Raw genomic sequence first — 16,046 nt, 5'->3', positions numbered from 1 at the left:
AAATTTCACAGCTAACATAACTTTCCTGCACATATAATTTAAAAGTTATCTGGCTATAAGATAAAGGACAATAAACTCTGGGAGGCCAAGGTAGGAGGATCGCTCAAGGTCAGGAGTTCCAAACCAGCCTGAGCAAGAGTGAGAACCCCATCTCCACTAAAAATAGAAATAAATTAATTGGCCAACTAAAAATATAGAAAAAATTAGCTGGGCATGGTGGTGCATGCCGGTAGTCTCAGCTACTCGGGAGGCTGAGGCAGGAGCATTGCTTGAACCCAGGAGTTTGAGGTTGCTGTGAGCTAGGCTGATACCACGGCACTCTAGCCCAGGCAACAGAGTGAGACTGTCTCAAAAAAAAAAGGGGAGAAAATAATTAATGAAAAAATAATATATATTTCAATCTGTAAATATTGGGTTATCTGGAACAGGAAGATATAATGTAGTAGATATTGGCACCAAGAATAGAATCAGCTTGACATGATAGCTACCTGAGTAGACTGCTATAAGGGTATTTGCAACTTAGATACTATCAGAGGCAAAAAAAATGGTGGACAATTCTTGGTAAAGGTACAAATATAACAAAGTATAATTTATCTTGTTTTATCTGTTGTTTTTCTGGGCATTTAGTGCACGTTAAAATTAGGCAGAAAAAATTGGTATTTACATGTGGAATGGAATTAGGTCCTAGCTTTTGGTAATTATAGAAAAATTTTTAGTCCACTTAACTATTTATATGAAAGTTTGAGAACAAACATTTCTTCTTTGTGCTAGACTTTCCTGTGCTTTCCTGGCCTCTGTCTGTTAAATATCAGAAGCACTTCTTAATCGCTGTGAGAACCAAAACAGTTCCATATATGTCTGTTTCTATTTCCGAATGTGATTGAATATGGATATTTTCTTTGTGAACGTACACATACACTCTATATTTCTGAAGTATAGCTCTTTAAAGTTGGTTTGTGTTTGATAATAATGTTAAAACGATAGGCAGTAGGTCTTGCAGTAATAATAGTAGTCCATTTGGATTCATTCAATAGCTTTATTGGTACCCACTATATTTTAGGAGCTGTCCTACGTATTTTGGCTATATTTAGAAAGAAGTAAAGAGATTCATAAAATGTTGAGAAAAACGGGTATTACAAGTAGACAAGTAGGATTTAAATATTTTCTCTTTTTGACTTTTTGTTTAAACATGAAAATAATGTAGCTATCTCAACATTACAGCAAATGCGTTTTTGCCCATTTTAGAACTGAGATATATTTAAAAATGGTAGGAAATGGCTTTAAGAATAAATTGTGTCTGTAAGCTGTAGAACTAACCCCTGGCCCTCGTTTTGCAACTGTTATTAGCCCTTTTTATAGCTGATTTTATTTATTTTATTAATTATATATAAATAGTATTATAGCACAATGGGAAAAAAAACTTTTGTTTTAGTCTTTAAACAAATTATTGAATGTTTCATGGCCTTAGTTTTCCTTGTCTATAAAATGAGACAGTTGTGTTTATTCCTGCTATTTATGATTTAGTGATTTGAGCTTTTGGGTATTTTTGGATTTTGTGTAAGGGAATTTCGTTCTATAGTTTTTCTGAAAGATCATGTGGTAGCCACTTAATTTTACTAGGATTTAAATATTACCTCTGAAACAATCTGCTTCATGAGTTAAAAACTATTAATACATATATTCTTTTATGATAATGAACAGTCTTGAAAATATTAGGCTAGAGGATGTAATGTAAAGCAATGTCGAGGTTTTCCTTTACTAAAGCAGTACATTCTTAATGCTGGTAATGTTGACTGAATGAATTAAGACCACATTTTTTGAAGACTAGGAATTCAGTGACAGTAATTTGGTCCAGGATAATTTCCTTTTCAGGACTATTTTATAAATATCACTCTTTGTTTTGCTTTGAGGTTGCTTTTACATTGCTTTCGCTTTTAAAGTTCTATTCAGTTAACTCATTATTTTTTTACTTTGTAATGATCAGTGACTACTTTAAACAACCAGTTTGTATGTTGTTTTTCCTGACCTGATGTTCCTGCTGTGAAGTGAATTAGATATAATACTTGTCAAATTTTTTTATCTTGTTGATGGAAAGTCAATACTAGAATTCCAAGTATTATTTTTATTTTGATGAAGAGGTCTAAATCAGAGGCTCTGTGTTGCTCTGTGGGCATATGGTAGAAAGGAAGACAGTGCTAAACATATTTAATTTAAAGGTTTGTTTTTCATTTTTTAAATTAAATTAAATTAATTAATTAATTTATTTATTTTGAGACAGAGTCTCACTTTGTTCCCCAGGCTAGATTGAGTGCCTTGGCGTCAGCCTAGCTCACAGCAACCTCAAACTCCTGGGCTCAAGCAATCTTCCTGCCTCAGCCTCCCTAGTAGCTGGGACTACAGGCATGCATCACCATGCCCAGCTAATTGTTTCTATATATATTAGTTGGCCAATTAATTTCTTTCTATTTATAGTAGAGACGGGGTCTCCCTCTTGTTCAGGTTGGTTTCGAACTCCTGACCTTGAGCAACCCGCCTGCCTCGGCCTCCCAGAGAGTTAGGATTACAGGTGTGAGCCACAGTGCCCGGCCAAGGTTTGTTTCTTAATTAATATAATTTAATTTAAAGGCCTATGCTTTATTCCTATCTTTTTGGTCTTAAAATGATACTTTTTGAAATGAAATGATGGTGATAGTAGGTGGTGATTTTTTTTAAAAAACAATATTTTTACTTGGCAGAATAAAAGTGTTGGTAATCCATGTGGATTCCCAATTTTTTAATTTTAAAATTGAACTGTTTTATGGAAACTGAAAGTCTGAAAATCTGTATTCTAAATCTGTTTCCTAATCTGTGTGCCAGGAAATTTAATAAGAGTTCAGAGTGATGTAAAAATATTTCATACTAGGTCTTTTCCCTGTCTCTCTCCTCCACTTCCCCTTTTATGATACAGATTGGCATATTAATAGTTCTGAAAAATCATTCAGTAAAGCAACATGTTTAATATTGTTTAATTCAGCCTTTTCCAATTCTGTTTTTTGTCCTTAACAGACCACTGATTAATACCTTGTGGGACATGGTTTGAGAAATGCTCCATATCCAGATTGCTTAGAAGAATTTATTAGAACCTACACTTGTTGAGAATTTATGTTTCAGATACTATTTTAATTAGATAAAGTGATTTCCCCACCATCACACAGCTGGTTTATCATTCTGTTTCCAGGCCAGTTTTGTGTGTGTGTGTCTGTCTGTATGTGTATTTAAGATGGACAAGTGAAATGATTACCAGTCCAGCTTTGTTTAGCTTCAAAATCATTACCCTAACCTGGTTCTGAAGCATCACTTAGTTCTTATTTTGAGGCTAAGTACCTAAGATTAGGATGTGCAGAAGTTTGTTTTATGTGCTTTTATTCCCTAACTACTAGAACATTATTAGTGGAAGCGTGATTTTTATCAGAGCATGCACTTCGTAGTTGAATTCAGTGACTTTTAATCCCAGGTTATTTTCCTTTTTACACAATGCTTGGAATGTAGAGCTTAGAATATGTTTGCTGAGTGAGTGAATGTTTATGAAAGAAGATTGTATCAGCCTAAGCTAAAAGTGAGAAGAGAAATACTATTTCCACACTATTGTGGTGTATGCCAGAACTAAAGATTTATACTTTTTGAATCATTCACCATTTTATATCTGTGCCACTCAGTGGTTCCACTTCTTGCTGCCTTTGGTGTGAGCAAGCAAAAAACACTATAACTAAATCTTTTCTGACTATATTGTGTTTTATGAAGTTAACTTTTTCTCTGATAATTCTTGTAGTTTCATCTGTTTTTTCCGTAGAAAATTTGCCTGCTTGTCTCTCTGACCAAGTATGTATCAAGTAACACTTTGTCCCGTGACCTGATTTTTTTCTGCCTTGGTACACAATGAGCTAAAGAGGGTTGGTTGATTATGCACGCCTGTTAGGAGTCTCTGATAATGTCAGTGTTCAGTCATGGCCTGGAATGAAGGAACAAAATGATGAAGATTGTGAATATTACTATTCTGAGGTGGCGAGACCATAAATCAAGACAGTTTTATTGGCCTGGAACTGAATCACGGCTCTTCCAACAGTATTTAAATTGCATAGGTACCCTCATGTAACACTAAAATTGTGGCCTAATGGTTTCCTTTTTTGTAAACTGATTTTCTTTTTTATTAGTAGCCAAGAGAACAAGCTTAAGACTTCTTGAGATCGGAGAACTAATTTCAAAATGCTTACACTGGAAACTTTTCTCTTTCTTTTAACGAATGAGAAAAGTCTTCTTATTTTCCTAAAGGAGAGTTGGGGAAGACAAATCAGTGAGGATAGCATTTGTGCTCTAGAAACAGGTCTTCACACGGACCTTGAAGGTAATGGTGGAACTGGGAACAGAGTTCAGAAGTTCTATTGTCTTTGTTTTGGGGTTAACTTGATGCTTTTGAAAAGGGAGGAAGTATTTAATCTAGTCTGAAAAGGGAACCAGACTCTAGAAGAAAGCAGGGTATTTGACGTAGGCTGGGCGCGCTGGCTGGGCGCGCTCGCTCACGCCTGTAATCCTAACACTCTGGAAGGCCGAGGCGGGCGGATTGCTCGAGGTCAGGAGTTTGAAACCAGCCTGAGCAAGAGCGAGATCCCGTCTCTACTATAAATAGAAAGAAATTAATTGGCCAACTAATATATATAGAAAAAATTAGCTGGGCATGGTGGTGCATGCCTGTGGTCCCATCCCAGCTACTCAGGAGGCTGAGGCAGAAGGATCGCTTGACCCCAGACACCATGAAGTCTAGCCCGGCAACAAAGTGAGACTCTGTTTAAAAAAAAAAAAAAAAGTGTGTAGTGGTTAATGGCCTAGGAGCTATGATGTGTTTGAGACATTTTATGTTCCCAATTCTTCTAATTAGGAATTTCTCAACTTTTTGCCATGTGATACTCAAAAGAGATTATGAACAGTAGAATGTGATTAACTTAATATTGTGATCTTAGATTTCAGCTGTCAGACTAGACAGAAAATAGGCCTCTTCTGTTTTAGGTAAAATAAAAACAAAGTTGAAAATGAAGATGTAGAAAAGCAAAGCTGTGGAATTAGGAAATAAATAGTAAATCTTTATGTTACATTTGATATACTGAATAAATATTGGATATAGATTTGTATAAAGTTCAAGAGTATATAAGTTTCACATTGTGGGGCTTGATAAAATAGGTCTCCTGGCCTGTAGATCATTGTCCTGTCAAGATGTCACATACTGTGATAAATGATCCTTTGAAATATAGGAGGGAAAAGAAAATAATGCATTAAAACCATCCTTTCCCTTTCCTTCCTGTATTTCAAGTGCTTTTTGTCCTCTTATGCTGTTATTTTAAGTGGGTAAGTAAGCTCAGTGCTAGGATATGCTTAGAGAGTTGTTCCTGATTCAGACTATTAATGGTAAAAAATATTTCTACTTGTGGTTATTTGTAGATGAAACAGGCAGTGGAACATCTGGAACAGTTCATTCAAGTATACCTGCTACTGAGTATCTTCACTAAAATTGTATACAGTATAAACTTTCAGATCCTAGGGGGAAAACAGTTTAGTTTGGTGGAAATAACTGGGTTCCTATTTCCAGTGACTCTGGGTAAGTAACAGGGTTTTTGTTATGCTTTTATTTTACAGATGGGATAATAGAAATGACTGACTGAATTCTGGGGGGCAAGATTTTGTGACCATGCAGGCTATATACATTGGAAATATTTTAGAGAGAAGTTGGATGTGAATACTTGATGTATTAATGTGTAAGCAGAGGAGAGATTTCCATAGTGCTGGGCATATAATGGCTGCTTAATTCCTAATTGTTCATGATTTGCCGTCTGTTCCCTACCTCCCCATCCTAACACATACCTTTTATGCTTAAAATTTAGAACTCTGTATCTGAATATGTCAGGATGATACTAAGGCCAAGGCCTGGCTATGGGGAGAAATGTGAAGATACAGAAAGACTGTTTGGTTCCTGTTTGACTTTTACAAAGTCTTCTTAACTCATGGAAGATTCCCCTTAATTGAAATTAAGATTATGTCTGAAAAAAAAATTAGGAAAAATTAAAATGTGAAGTTAGCCATCTTTAGAAGTGACCCAAGAGATAAACACTTAAAGTCCAATATGATTGTAATCTCAATGTATGGCATGACTAAATTGTGATTATGAGTAAGAAAAGACAGGTTGCCATATTTAAATGTAAAAATTTTAATTTTTACAGCCATACAGCAGTGAATCAAGCATTTCCATTTTACAGATTAGGAAATTAAAGCTAATGTGACTTCCCTAAGACCTTATGTCTAATCTGTATTTTGTTCAAAACACAGTGGTGGTTTGATAAGCTGCTCTGATAAGCTGAGAGATAATAAGTGCCAACCTAGACTTCTGTACTCAGCTAAAATATTATTCCAGAATTAAAACTAAGTGAAACAAGCCTGGTATGGTAGCTCACACCTGTAATGCTGGCATTTTGGGAGGCCAAGGTGGGAGGATCACTGAGGCCAGGAGTTCGAGACCAGCCTTAGCAAGAGGGAGATCCTGTCTCTATAAAACATAGAACAGTTAGCTAGATGTGGTAGTGTGTGCTTGTAGTGTAGTTCTAGCACCTTGGGAGGCTGAGGCAGAAGAATTGCTTGAGCCCAGGAATTTGAGGTTGCAGTGAGCTATGATGGTGCACTGTACTCTAGCTCAGAAAAAAAAAAGTGAAGATAGTAAATTGTGTGTTTTTTTTTTTTACTACAAAATAATGTAGAGAGAATAGTATAACAAATCTACACTTATGCAGCTTCACCAATTATGAACTTATAGCCAATCTTATTCACGCCTGTTCTCGTCCAACACACCATCTCTGGATTAGTTTGGAGCAGTTGATAAAATTTTTGAGTTAGAGTGAAGGGGTGGACCCTTGACATAGCTGGAACTCATTGGAAAGCTAGTGACTAGTGTAAATCCAGAAGAAAAGTAATGCTAGTAAGTGGAAGGATCTAAAACTTTTAAAAAGAAATTCTAGAAACAGGAAATACCTTTAGAATATTATTTTGGGGTTTTCAGGCTTCCAAGAGGCAGATTAAAAGAATGAAAATTAAACCGGGCGCGGTGGCTCACGCCTGTAATCCTAGCTCTCTGGGAGGCTGAGGCGGGCGGATTGCTCGAGGTCAGGAGTTCGAAACCAGCCTAAGCAAGAGCAAGACCCTGTCTCTACTGTAAATAGAAAGAAATTAATTGGCCAACTGATATATATATAGAAAATTAGCCGGGCATGGTGGCACATGCCTGTAGTCCCAGCTACTCGGGAGGCCGAGGCAGAAGGATTGCTTGAGCCCAGGAGTTTAGGTTGCTGTGAGCTAGGCTGACGCCACGGCACTCACTCTAGCCTGTTCAACAAGGGAGACTCTGTCTCAAAAAAAAAAAAAAGAATGAAAATTAGATAGTATTCTGAGACAGATTTTGTTCTGAAATCAGGCTATTAAAGTATATAAGAGACAGTGTGCATTTTTTTACTTTGATAATTAGAGAATGAAGAGCTTGTGAATTCTAAAAAAGTTCTCTGTGTTTCCTGTAATGGTGATTGCAGGAGAGATAGTCCATGGCTGTGAGGTTTGTTTTATAAATTTTTTGTTTTTCTTTGTTTAAAAAATCAGTGGGGTTGGAGGAGAATGTTTGTTTTATAATTAGCTACTTTTTGTTTTGTTTTTTTTTTTTTTTTTTTTTTTTGAGACAGAGTCTCGCTTAGTTGTCCAGGCTAGAGTGAGTGCCGTGGCATCAGCCTAGCTCACAGCAACCTCAAACTCCTGGGCTCGAGCGATCCTTCTGCCTCAGCCTCCCGAGCAGCTGGGACTACAGGCATGCGCCACCATGCCCAGCTAATTTTTTTCTATATATATTAGTTGGCCAATTAATTTGTTTCTATTTATAGTAGAGACAGGGTCTCGCTCTTGCTCAGGCTGGTTTTGAACTCCTGACCTTGAGCAATCCGCCTGCCTCGGCCTCCCAGAGAGCTAGGATTACAGGCGTGAGCCACCGCGCCCGGCCTATAATTAGCTACTTTTTTACCAAGAATAATTAACAGAGAGTTTGGAAAGAATTTTGGCTGCTTTTCCCTGTCATCCAAATTGAATTATTTAGAAAGGTTTGAGGCCGGGCGCTGTGGCCTGTAATCCTAGCTCTTGGGAGGCCGAGGCGGGCGGATTGCTCAAGGTCAGGAGTTCAAAACCAGCCTGAGCAAGAGCGAGACCCCGTCTCTAAAAAAAAAAAATAAATAAATAAATAAAAAAAATAAATAGAAAGGTTTGATTGCTGCTTGTAAATGGAGGAATAATTGTCACTTCCAGGTGACAGGAAGAACCATCAAGCTTCTATAGTTTGGCTTATACTTTGAAAGTGTCCTGTTCCTGTGAAGGGGCTGTGGTGGCTGACAGCCTGGTTCCTAGAACCATGCCTGGGATTATGAAGAGAGAACTTGGACACTTCTCTACTCTAAATCATTAGATTTGATTCTTGCTTCAGAGTCATTTTTGTCTTCCCAATTGTGAAATCTGCCTTTTTTTTTTTTTTTTTTTTTTGAGACAGAGTCTCACTCTGTTGCCCAGGCTAGAGTGAGTGTCATGGCGTCAGCCTAGCTCACAGCAACCTCAAACTCCTGGGCTCAAGCAATCCTACTGCCTCAGCCTCCCAAGTAGCTGGGACTACAGGCATGCGCCACCATGCCCGGCTAATTTTTTGTGTATATATTTTTAGTTGGTCAATTAATTTCTTTCTATTTTTAATAGAGATGGGGTCTTGCTCTTGCTCAGGCTGGTTTCGAACTCCTGACCTCGAGCGATCCGCCCGCCTCGGCCTCCCAGAGAGCTAGGATTGTAGGCGCGGGCCACTGCGCCCGGCCGAAATCTGCTTTTTGAAATCATCGTCTCTCTACCACAACTCCAAACGTCATCTTGGAAGTTCAGTATCAATGTAGGTGACTCTTTAAAGACCTTTGTCCATGCTCCACCTCAGCCACTTACTCATAACCATATCTTGAACCTCATGATCATCCAGAATAGTTCTACCTCCAAATTCTCAGGTTCTACTGTCCTTATGATTAGGCTGCAGTGTGTCAAGTTTTCAGATATTTTAGTCCTTTACTTTTATTTTCTCCATTCTCTGACTGTATCCAATTAGGGTGCCTTGACTCTTCTTAGTTGTAAGGATGTGGCAAGTAATTTCACGTTCATTTATTCAACAAATATTTATTGAACACTTGTCTGTCTTAGGCTTATAGTGATAAAACTGATGTGGATCCTGCCATTATGAAACTTAGAGCTTACTGAGTGGAGACAGACATTAACAAAGTATGAAACAAGTATGTAATTACAAATGATGATAAGTGCTATAAAGGATTTAACAGGATGCTGTAGAAGAAAATAATAAGAGATCACTTTAGATTGGGTGATTAAAAGAGGGTCTTTCTAAAATGACGTTAAAATGGAGACCTGATGGATTAGAAGCCTTTTGCAAGTTCAGGGAAAGTTAAGGGACTACTATTCAAGTTACAGGAATCTTCAAGGCAATAATGAGCTTGATAAGTTAGAATAATTAAAAGAAAGTCAGGGCTGGGCTTGGTGGCTCACGCCTGTAATCCTAGCACCCTGGGAGGCCAAGGTGGGAGGATCGCTCAAGGTAAGGAGTTGAATACCAGCCTGAACAAGAGTGAGACCCCGTCTGTACTAAAAATAGAAAGAAATTAATTGGACGACTGAAAACATAGAAAAAATTAGCCAAGCATGGTGCATGCCTGTAGTCCCAGCTACTCGGGAGTCTGAGGCACAAGGATTGCTTCAGCTCAGGTTAGGCTGACACCATGGCACTCTAGGCTGGGCAACAGAGTGAGACTCTGTCTAAAAATAATCAACAAAATTATTTTATTTAAAAAAAATTAAGGTCAGTGTGGCTGGAATGCATGAAGAAGAGGAAATGTAACCTAAAAGGAAGTTGTGAAGTTGAGCAGAGACCAGCTGAATCAGGGCCTTATAAGTCATGTTGAAGAGTTTGATTTTATCCTAAGTGTTTTGGAAATTAAAAGATTTTAAGCTGGGGAATGATGTCTGTTTTGTGTTTTTAAAAAGCTGGTTTTTATTTCAATATGCAGAATAGATTGGAATGGGCTAAAAGAAAATAGGACATGATTTAGAAGGGAAGTAATGCTCAGAGCCAGTGGTGGCTTGGATTAAGGTAGTGGCAGTGGAACAAAAAGTATGTAGATTTGAGAAATGCATTTAAGTTAGGAGTACCAGGATTTGTTGGTGGGATGTGGAAGACAGAGGTGTTAGGAATGACTCACAGGTTTACAGTATGATCAAACTGGTATACTACCTCTCAAGCATGTGAGAAAGAATAGTATTATTATTAATTATTTTTTTAAATTATTATTTGAAACAGAGTCTCATTCCATTGCCCTTAATAGAGTGCCATGGCATCAGCCTGGCTCACAGCAACCTCAAGCAATCCTCCTGCCTCAACCTCCCGAGTTGCTGGGACTACAGGCACACCCGGCTAATTTTTTCTATTTTTTTTAGTTGCCCAGCTAACTTCTTTGTATTTTTAGTAGAGACAGGGTCTCACTCTTGCTGAGGCTGGTAATGAATACCTGAGCTCAAGTGATCCTCCCTCCTCAGCCTCCCTGAGTGCTAGGATTATAGGCATGAGCCACCACACCTGGCCAAGAATAGTATTATGTTAAGATAAATGAAGAATTCTATCATGTTAGGATAAATGAATTTGGAATTCAGAAGAGTGGCCTGGGATGGAGTTACACATTTGGGAGTTGTTGGCATATAGGGATATTTAACACATTGACTGCTATGTGAGTTGTATTTAACTCAGGCTAGTTTTGAGCCCAGGGTCCCATGAGGCAAAAGCCTGCAATTGGTTCGTGAAAATCTTACTTGTTGATGGTCTTATTGTTACAATTAATATTGACAATTTAATTCTAAAAACACGGATTTCGTTTCATTTAACTCACGCACAAAAAACAATAAAAAATAACAAATTAGAATCATTTTAATAAAACACTGTGGCCCCAGGGAAATTATTTTTCTAGTGTGGCAGTCAATATGTTAAATCAGTGGGAATGAATGAGAGAGAGAGAGGGAAGAAAGAAGAGGGCCCAGCACTTGTGATTGTGACAAATTACATTTTGTGATTGACTTTTAAAATTTTAGACATTAGAATAGATTTAAGGGTTGCCTTGTAAAATCAACCTAACTTGCATTCTGATACACTTTCTTAATAGAAGAGAAAACGTTAGAGTTACAGCTACCTTGAAGGGTTGGGGATGAAGGAGTAGAGAGAAGGACTCAAGGGATTTATATGGTATCTAGATTATTTTATTTCTGGAGTAGTTCACAGTATACCCACTATAAGTGTGACATTCTTCATGTGTGTAGAGGAGAAAAAAGGCTGAGAGTTTCTGATCCACAGGGTAAAATTCATAGTAATCTCAAGTTTTCCATAATTCAGTCCCTGTCTGCTTATCACTCTTACTACTCCCTTCCAACCTCCATGTGTGCTATATTCTATCATTATGGTCCTAAATCCATAATTTCCTTTGTCATAGAACAAACAGACTAATTTTGGGGGTCTTTGTTTCGGACAAAGCCTTCCTGGATTCCCCCTGGCAAACTTTCGTATTTATTTCTGTTTCCAGTGTTCATTGGTTATAGCAATTATTTTATTAAATTTACTGTTTCTTAGTTTGAGTCCCCATCAAACTAATCTTCCTAACACTAGAGTTTGGTCTTTTTTTCTTTACAACCCTCATAAGAAAGCATTTGAGTGTTTGAGTTACCGTCTGTCCTTGAGCAGCCAAATACAGCTTATATCACCTTTGTATAAAACAAAGTTCAGGGTTCAGGAAATATAGGGGACAAGAAAATAATTGAAAATGTCCTTCCCAGATATATTTTCTTTTTTTTTTTTTGGTCTTCCAGTAAGGACCGGAAAACCTGCTAGACACATTCTAAAAGAGCTGTAACACTCAGTTCTATTTTAATAGGCAGTTAAAATACACTTTTTAAAATTATAAGGCAGTCTCTAAAGTGTATTCTTTCTTATTTCCAAAGCTTGATACTATTTAAAAGAAAGATTTATTACTGAAGGAAATAGAAACTGATTTAATGAATTGTTTTGGTTATTTGAATTGTCATTTCTGTAGAATATTTGAGACTATTAAATTTTTATTTGGAACCATTGGTAATCAGAAATGGATTTAGAAGTATTGTAAAGTTTCATTGCAAATTTCCTAAACTACAGATTGATTTATACTGTCTTATTCAGCTTATATCTGTTGTATGTACATAGTCAAAAATAGCAGTTTTTATACCCGTAAGTATTATGTGACTGATTTGATTATATACAGTGGAACTTTTTCATTAGATCTGAAGACATAATTGGATGATGAATTCATTCCAGCTAAAAAATAAATCAACTGAAACTAAAAAAAGAAAGAAAAAAAATCTTTTACATTCCTCCTTTTATCTCTTAGTAGAAACCTCTTAAGTAGCCAGGAAGTCATTCTGCAGATATCTTATAGAAGTCTGTATTTGCCAGAATATAATAGAAAAACTATCTTGGGAGTCAGCAAATCCATACATTTCAGAACATCAGCTGTGTAAAACCTTACTCTGAAACTGTATATACACTGTATATACTGTATATACACTTTGCTTTCTAATGAAAACTTTATTTCTTCCTTTGTTTTATAGGAATATATTTGTCCCAGATGTGAATCGGGCTTTATTGAAGAAGTGACAGATGATTCCAGGTATTGTACAAGCTCATGAATGAACCAGTTGTTGTGTTATCAAAACTTTTCTCTCAGCATTGAGTGAATTGGAAAGAATTTATTTTATAATATACTCTCTGGAAAGAGAGAGAGGGAGGGAGAAGTGCAAGGGCACAAGAAGAATGGCACACGCACGGGCAGAAAAATGGGAGAGAGATGGGAAAGAAAAATGGGAAAATTTGGAAAGTGATATGATAGTGGATGTGATGAGATATACTGCTTCTGATTGTGTGTGGCCTCTGTACTATACCTCTATGCCTATCTCAGAGTAAATCTGGTAAATTTTCATTTATTGTCTGAGACTTTGAGGTTCCCTTAGGTTATTAGTTTAGTGACCACTCTTGTCTGAAGGTTAAAATGCTGTTATACCTCTTTGGGGGCTTAGGGAGTGACTTCCAACAAAGATATGTAATAAGGTAAACAGTCTGTTCTGGTTAGGGAAACTGAGTTGTTACTCTGCTTTGAGGAAGCCTTGATCCCTTGTTCTTATTAAGATTATTGCTGCCAAATTTTGGTGATCTTGCCATTATAATATTAATATTTGGGTTTGTTATGCTTGAAATTTGTTCTTATTGGCCTTAATAAAGGTATAAACCTGATAAAAAGGGAAATATTTCTGAAAGTGACAATATTTATATATTCCTTTTTGGTTTATATGAATAAAACTATAAAATCTTAATAAATTCTTGAATAGCATTGATAGGATGGCCTTGTTTGGTTAAACACAGTGACACATTTGTTCCTTGGGGACTGTCTGGTTAATCATTGGAAAATTAAGGAAGTACCAACTGGTTAAAAAGAATCCTGAAGCTTCTTAATCTTGGAGTGACTTTGGGGATTTTAATGGCAGTAGATAATTCCTTTACTGTTGCTGTTGGCAGAATCTAAAGTTGAAGGTCCCTTCCACAACCAGGAAAAACTACACATTTTACAGTATGTACTATTAGTTTTACTTTACTAATGATTGGTGATTCTATGTATAAATGAGCTGGAGCTTTTGGGGCAGTATGTGGCATGGGATCTAGTTTGGTGTAAACACTTAAATGTCAATTAATAATCTTGGTTTTAAGTGACATAATACCAGCACTAAACCTATAAGATTAGCATGACACAGCAAATAGCAATTTTGTGTGGATGGCTTGCCAACTTGGGGCTTTTTATTTGTGCTGTTATAATTGTGTCAAATATTTGTTTCAGGCATTTATGCTCTGCATGTGCTAAATAAAGGATATATTGGTTGTGAGGGAGCAATTAATTGGCTTATTTTTCCTAAGTTTTATTTTATCATTATTTTATTTTATTTTTATTTTTTGAGACAGGGTCTTACTGTGTTGCCCAGGCTAGGATGCAGTGGCATCATCATAGCTCACTGCAAACTCATTCCTGGGCTCAAGCGATCCTCCTGCCTCAGCCTCCTGAATAGCTGGGATTATAGGTTGGGGCTATAAGCACATGCCACCATGCCTGATTTTTCTATTTTTGTAGAGACGTCTTGCTATGTTGCCCAGGCTGTTCTTGAACTCTTGGCCTCAAGTGATCCTCTCACCTTGGTCTCCCAAAGTGCTAAGATTACAGGTGTGAGCCACTACGCCAGGGCCAACCTAAATTTTTATTTTTTAAAAATTTTAAAAAATTACTTATTTTTAAACCTATGTTACTCCTTTATAATTTCCCAAGTTTTAAAGTAGTAATCCTATTTTCTCTAGGCAGATAGTACTTTTACATAAAATACAATTATAAATGAGGATAATGATTAACGGCAGGTTGAATCTTTATCTAGCAGGAGGGTATGAATTCTCTGAATCCTGTTCTTAACAATTCTTTAATTTGTGCTTTTATAGGTCAAAAGTTTTCCTATATAGGTGCTCTGGTAACCACTACTCAAATGCTAAGATTGTGTGTTTTGAAAGATGTCTATGTTTTTTTTTTTTTTTTTTTTTTTTTGAGACAGAGTCTCACTTTGTTGCCCAGGCTAGAGTGAGTGCCGTGGCATCAGCCTGGCTCACAGCAACCTCAATCTCCGGGGCTCAGCAATCCTACTGCCTCAGCCTCCCGAGTAGCTGGGACTACAGGCATGTGCCACCATGCCCAGCTAATTTTTTTTTTGTATATATATTTTTAGTTGGTCAATTAATTTATTTCTATTTTTGGTTGAGACAGGGTCTCGCTCAGGCTGGTTTCGAACTCTTGACCTTGAGCAATCCGCCCGCCTCGGCCTCCCAAAGTGCTAGGATTACAGGCGTGAGCCACCACGCCCGGCCTTTTAAATGAGTGAAGAAATCTTCTTAGAATGAGTGTCTTAGAGACGTTTGCTGATTTTTGAATACTTAATTGTAATGGATGGTAAAAATTAATAAGAGAAAGTCCTTGCATGTAAATATTGGATAATGGGTACCATCTGCTACTAAACATATATCTAGAGGGGCACATTGTAATTTTTCTTAAACTTTGTAACATTTCTCAGAACATTGTGGTTATTTTGTTTTGATTATCTCTTCTCTGCGATTAGCTCTATTACTCTTTTTTAAAATTTATTTTTTAATTTTTTTTTAACTCTATTACTCTTTTTTTTTTTTTTTTGGAGACAGAGTCTTGCTTTGTTGCCCAGGCTAGAGTGAGTGCCGTGGCCTCGGCCTAGCTCACAGCAACCTCAAACTCCTGGGCTCAAGCAATCCTGCTGCCTCAGCCTTCCGAGTAGCTGGGACTACAGGCATGTGCCACCATGCCCAGCTAATTTTTTCTATATATATATTAGTTGGCCAATTAATTTCTTTCTATTTATGGTAGAGACGGGGTCTCGCTCTTGCTCAGGCTGGTTTCGAACTCCTGAGCTCTAGCAATCTGCCTGCCTCGGCCTCCCAGAGTGCTAGGATTACAGGCGGGAGCCACCGCGCCCAGCCTAGCTCTATTACTCTTAAAATACAAAGGAATTTTAAGGAAAGGGAATGCTGAGAGGGTTTCAACTTCTACTCAAAAGATGGAGTTGATGGTTTCAATTACCAAGGATATTTATTTATTTATTTTTATGTTCTTATTTTAAAAATTTCAAAATAATGAGGGGGGGTACAGATGTTTTTGTTGCGTGGATACTTTTTATAATGCTTAAGTCAGGACTTTTAGTGTGCTCCTTACCTGAATAGTGTTCATTGTACCTGACAGGTAGGTTTTTACCCCTCCCCTCATCCCCCTACCCCTGTCTTG

The 16,046-nt window shown here is 37.2% G+C and overlaps 1 protein-coding gene and 1 non-coding gene across 3 annotated transcripts in view; one reads left to right on the top strand and one right to left on the bottom strand.

Moving 5' to 3' along the window:
* RNF115 (ring finger protein 115) overlaps window positions 1–16,046 on the top strand; it is a 61,274-nt gene that overhangs the window by 10,934 nt on the left and 34,294 nt on the right. Inside the window, exons 2-3 of one of the 2 annotated variants that reach the window (XM_012761921.3) lie at window positions 12,766–12,824; window positions 13,727–13,778. In XM_012761921.3, the coding sequence (XP_012617375.1) occupies window positions 12,815–12,824; window positions 13,727–13,778 (62 nt within the window). In that variant the 5' untranslated portion in view covers window positions 12,766–12,814. The remainder of the gene's footprint in view (window positions 1–12,765; window positions 12,825–13,726; window positions 13,779–16,046) is intronic. The other variant, XM_012761920.3, reaches the window with a different exon arrangement.
* LOC142869800 (U7 small nuclear RNA) lies at window positions 11,979–12,040 on the bottom strand. The gene has a single exon (XR_012918355.1). It is a non-coding gene; the product is annotated as a U7 small nuclear RNA (small nuclear RNA).

Source organism: Microcebus murinus, chromosome 2 (genome assembly GCF_040939455.1).
Source record: "Microcebus murinus isolate Inina chromosome 2, M.murinus_Inina_mat1.0, whole genome shotgun sequence".
NCBI lineage: Eukaryota > Metazoa > Chordata > Mammalia > Primates > Cheirogaleidae > Microcebus > Microcebus murinus.
Note: the sequence above shows the minus strand (reverse complement) of the source record. Positions and strands in the feature narration are given on the sequence as shown.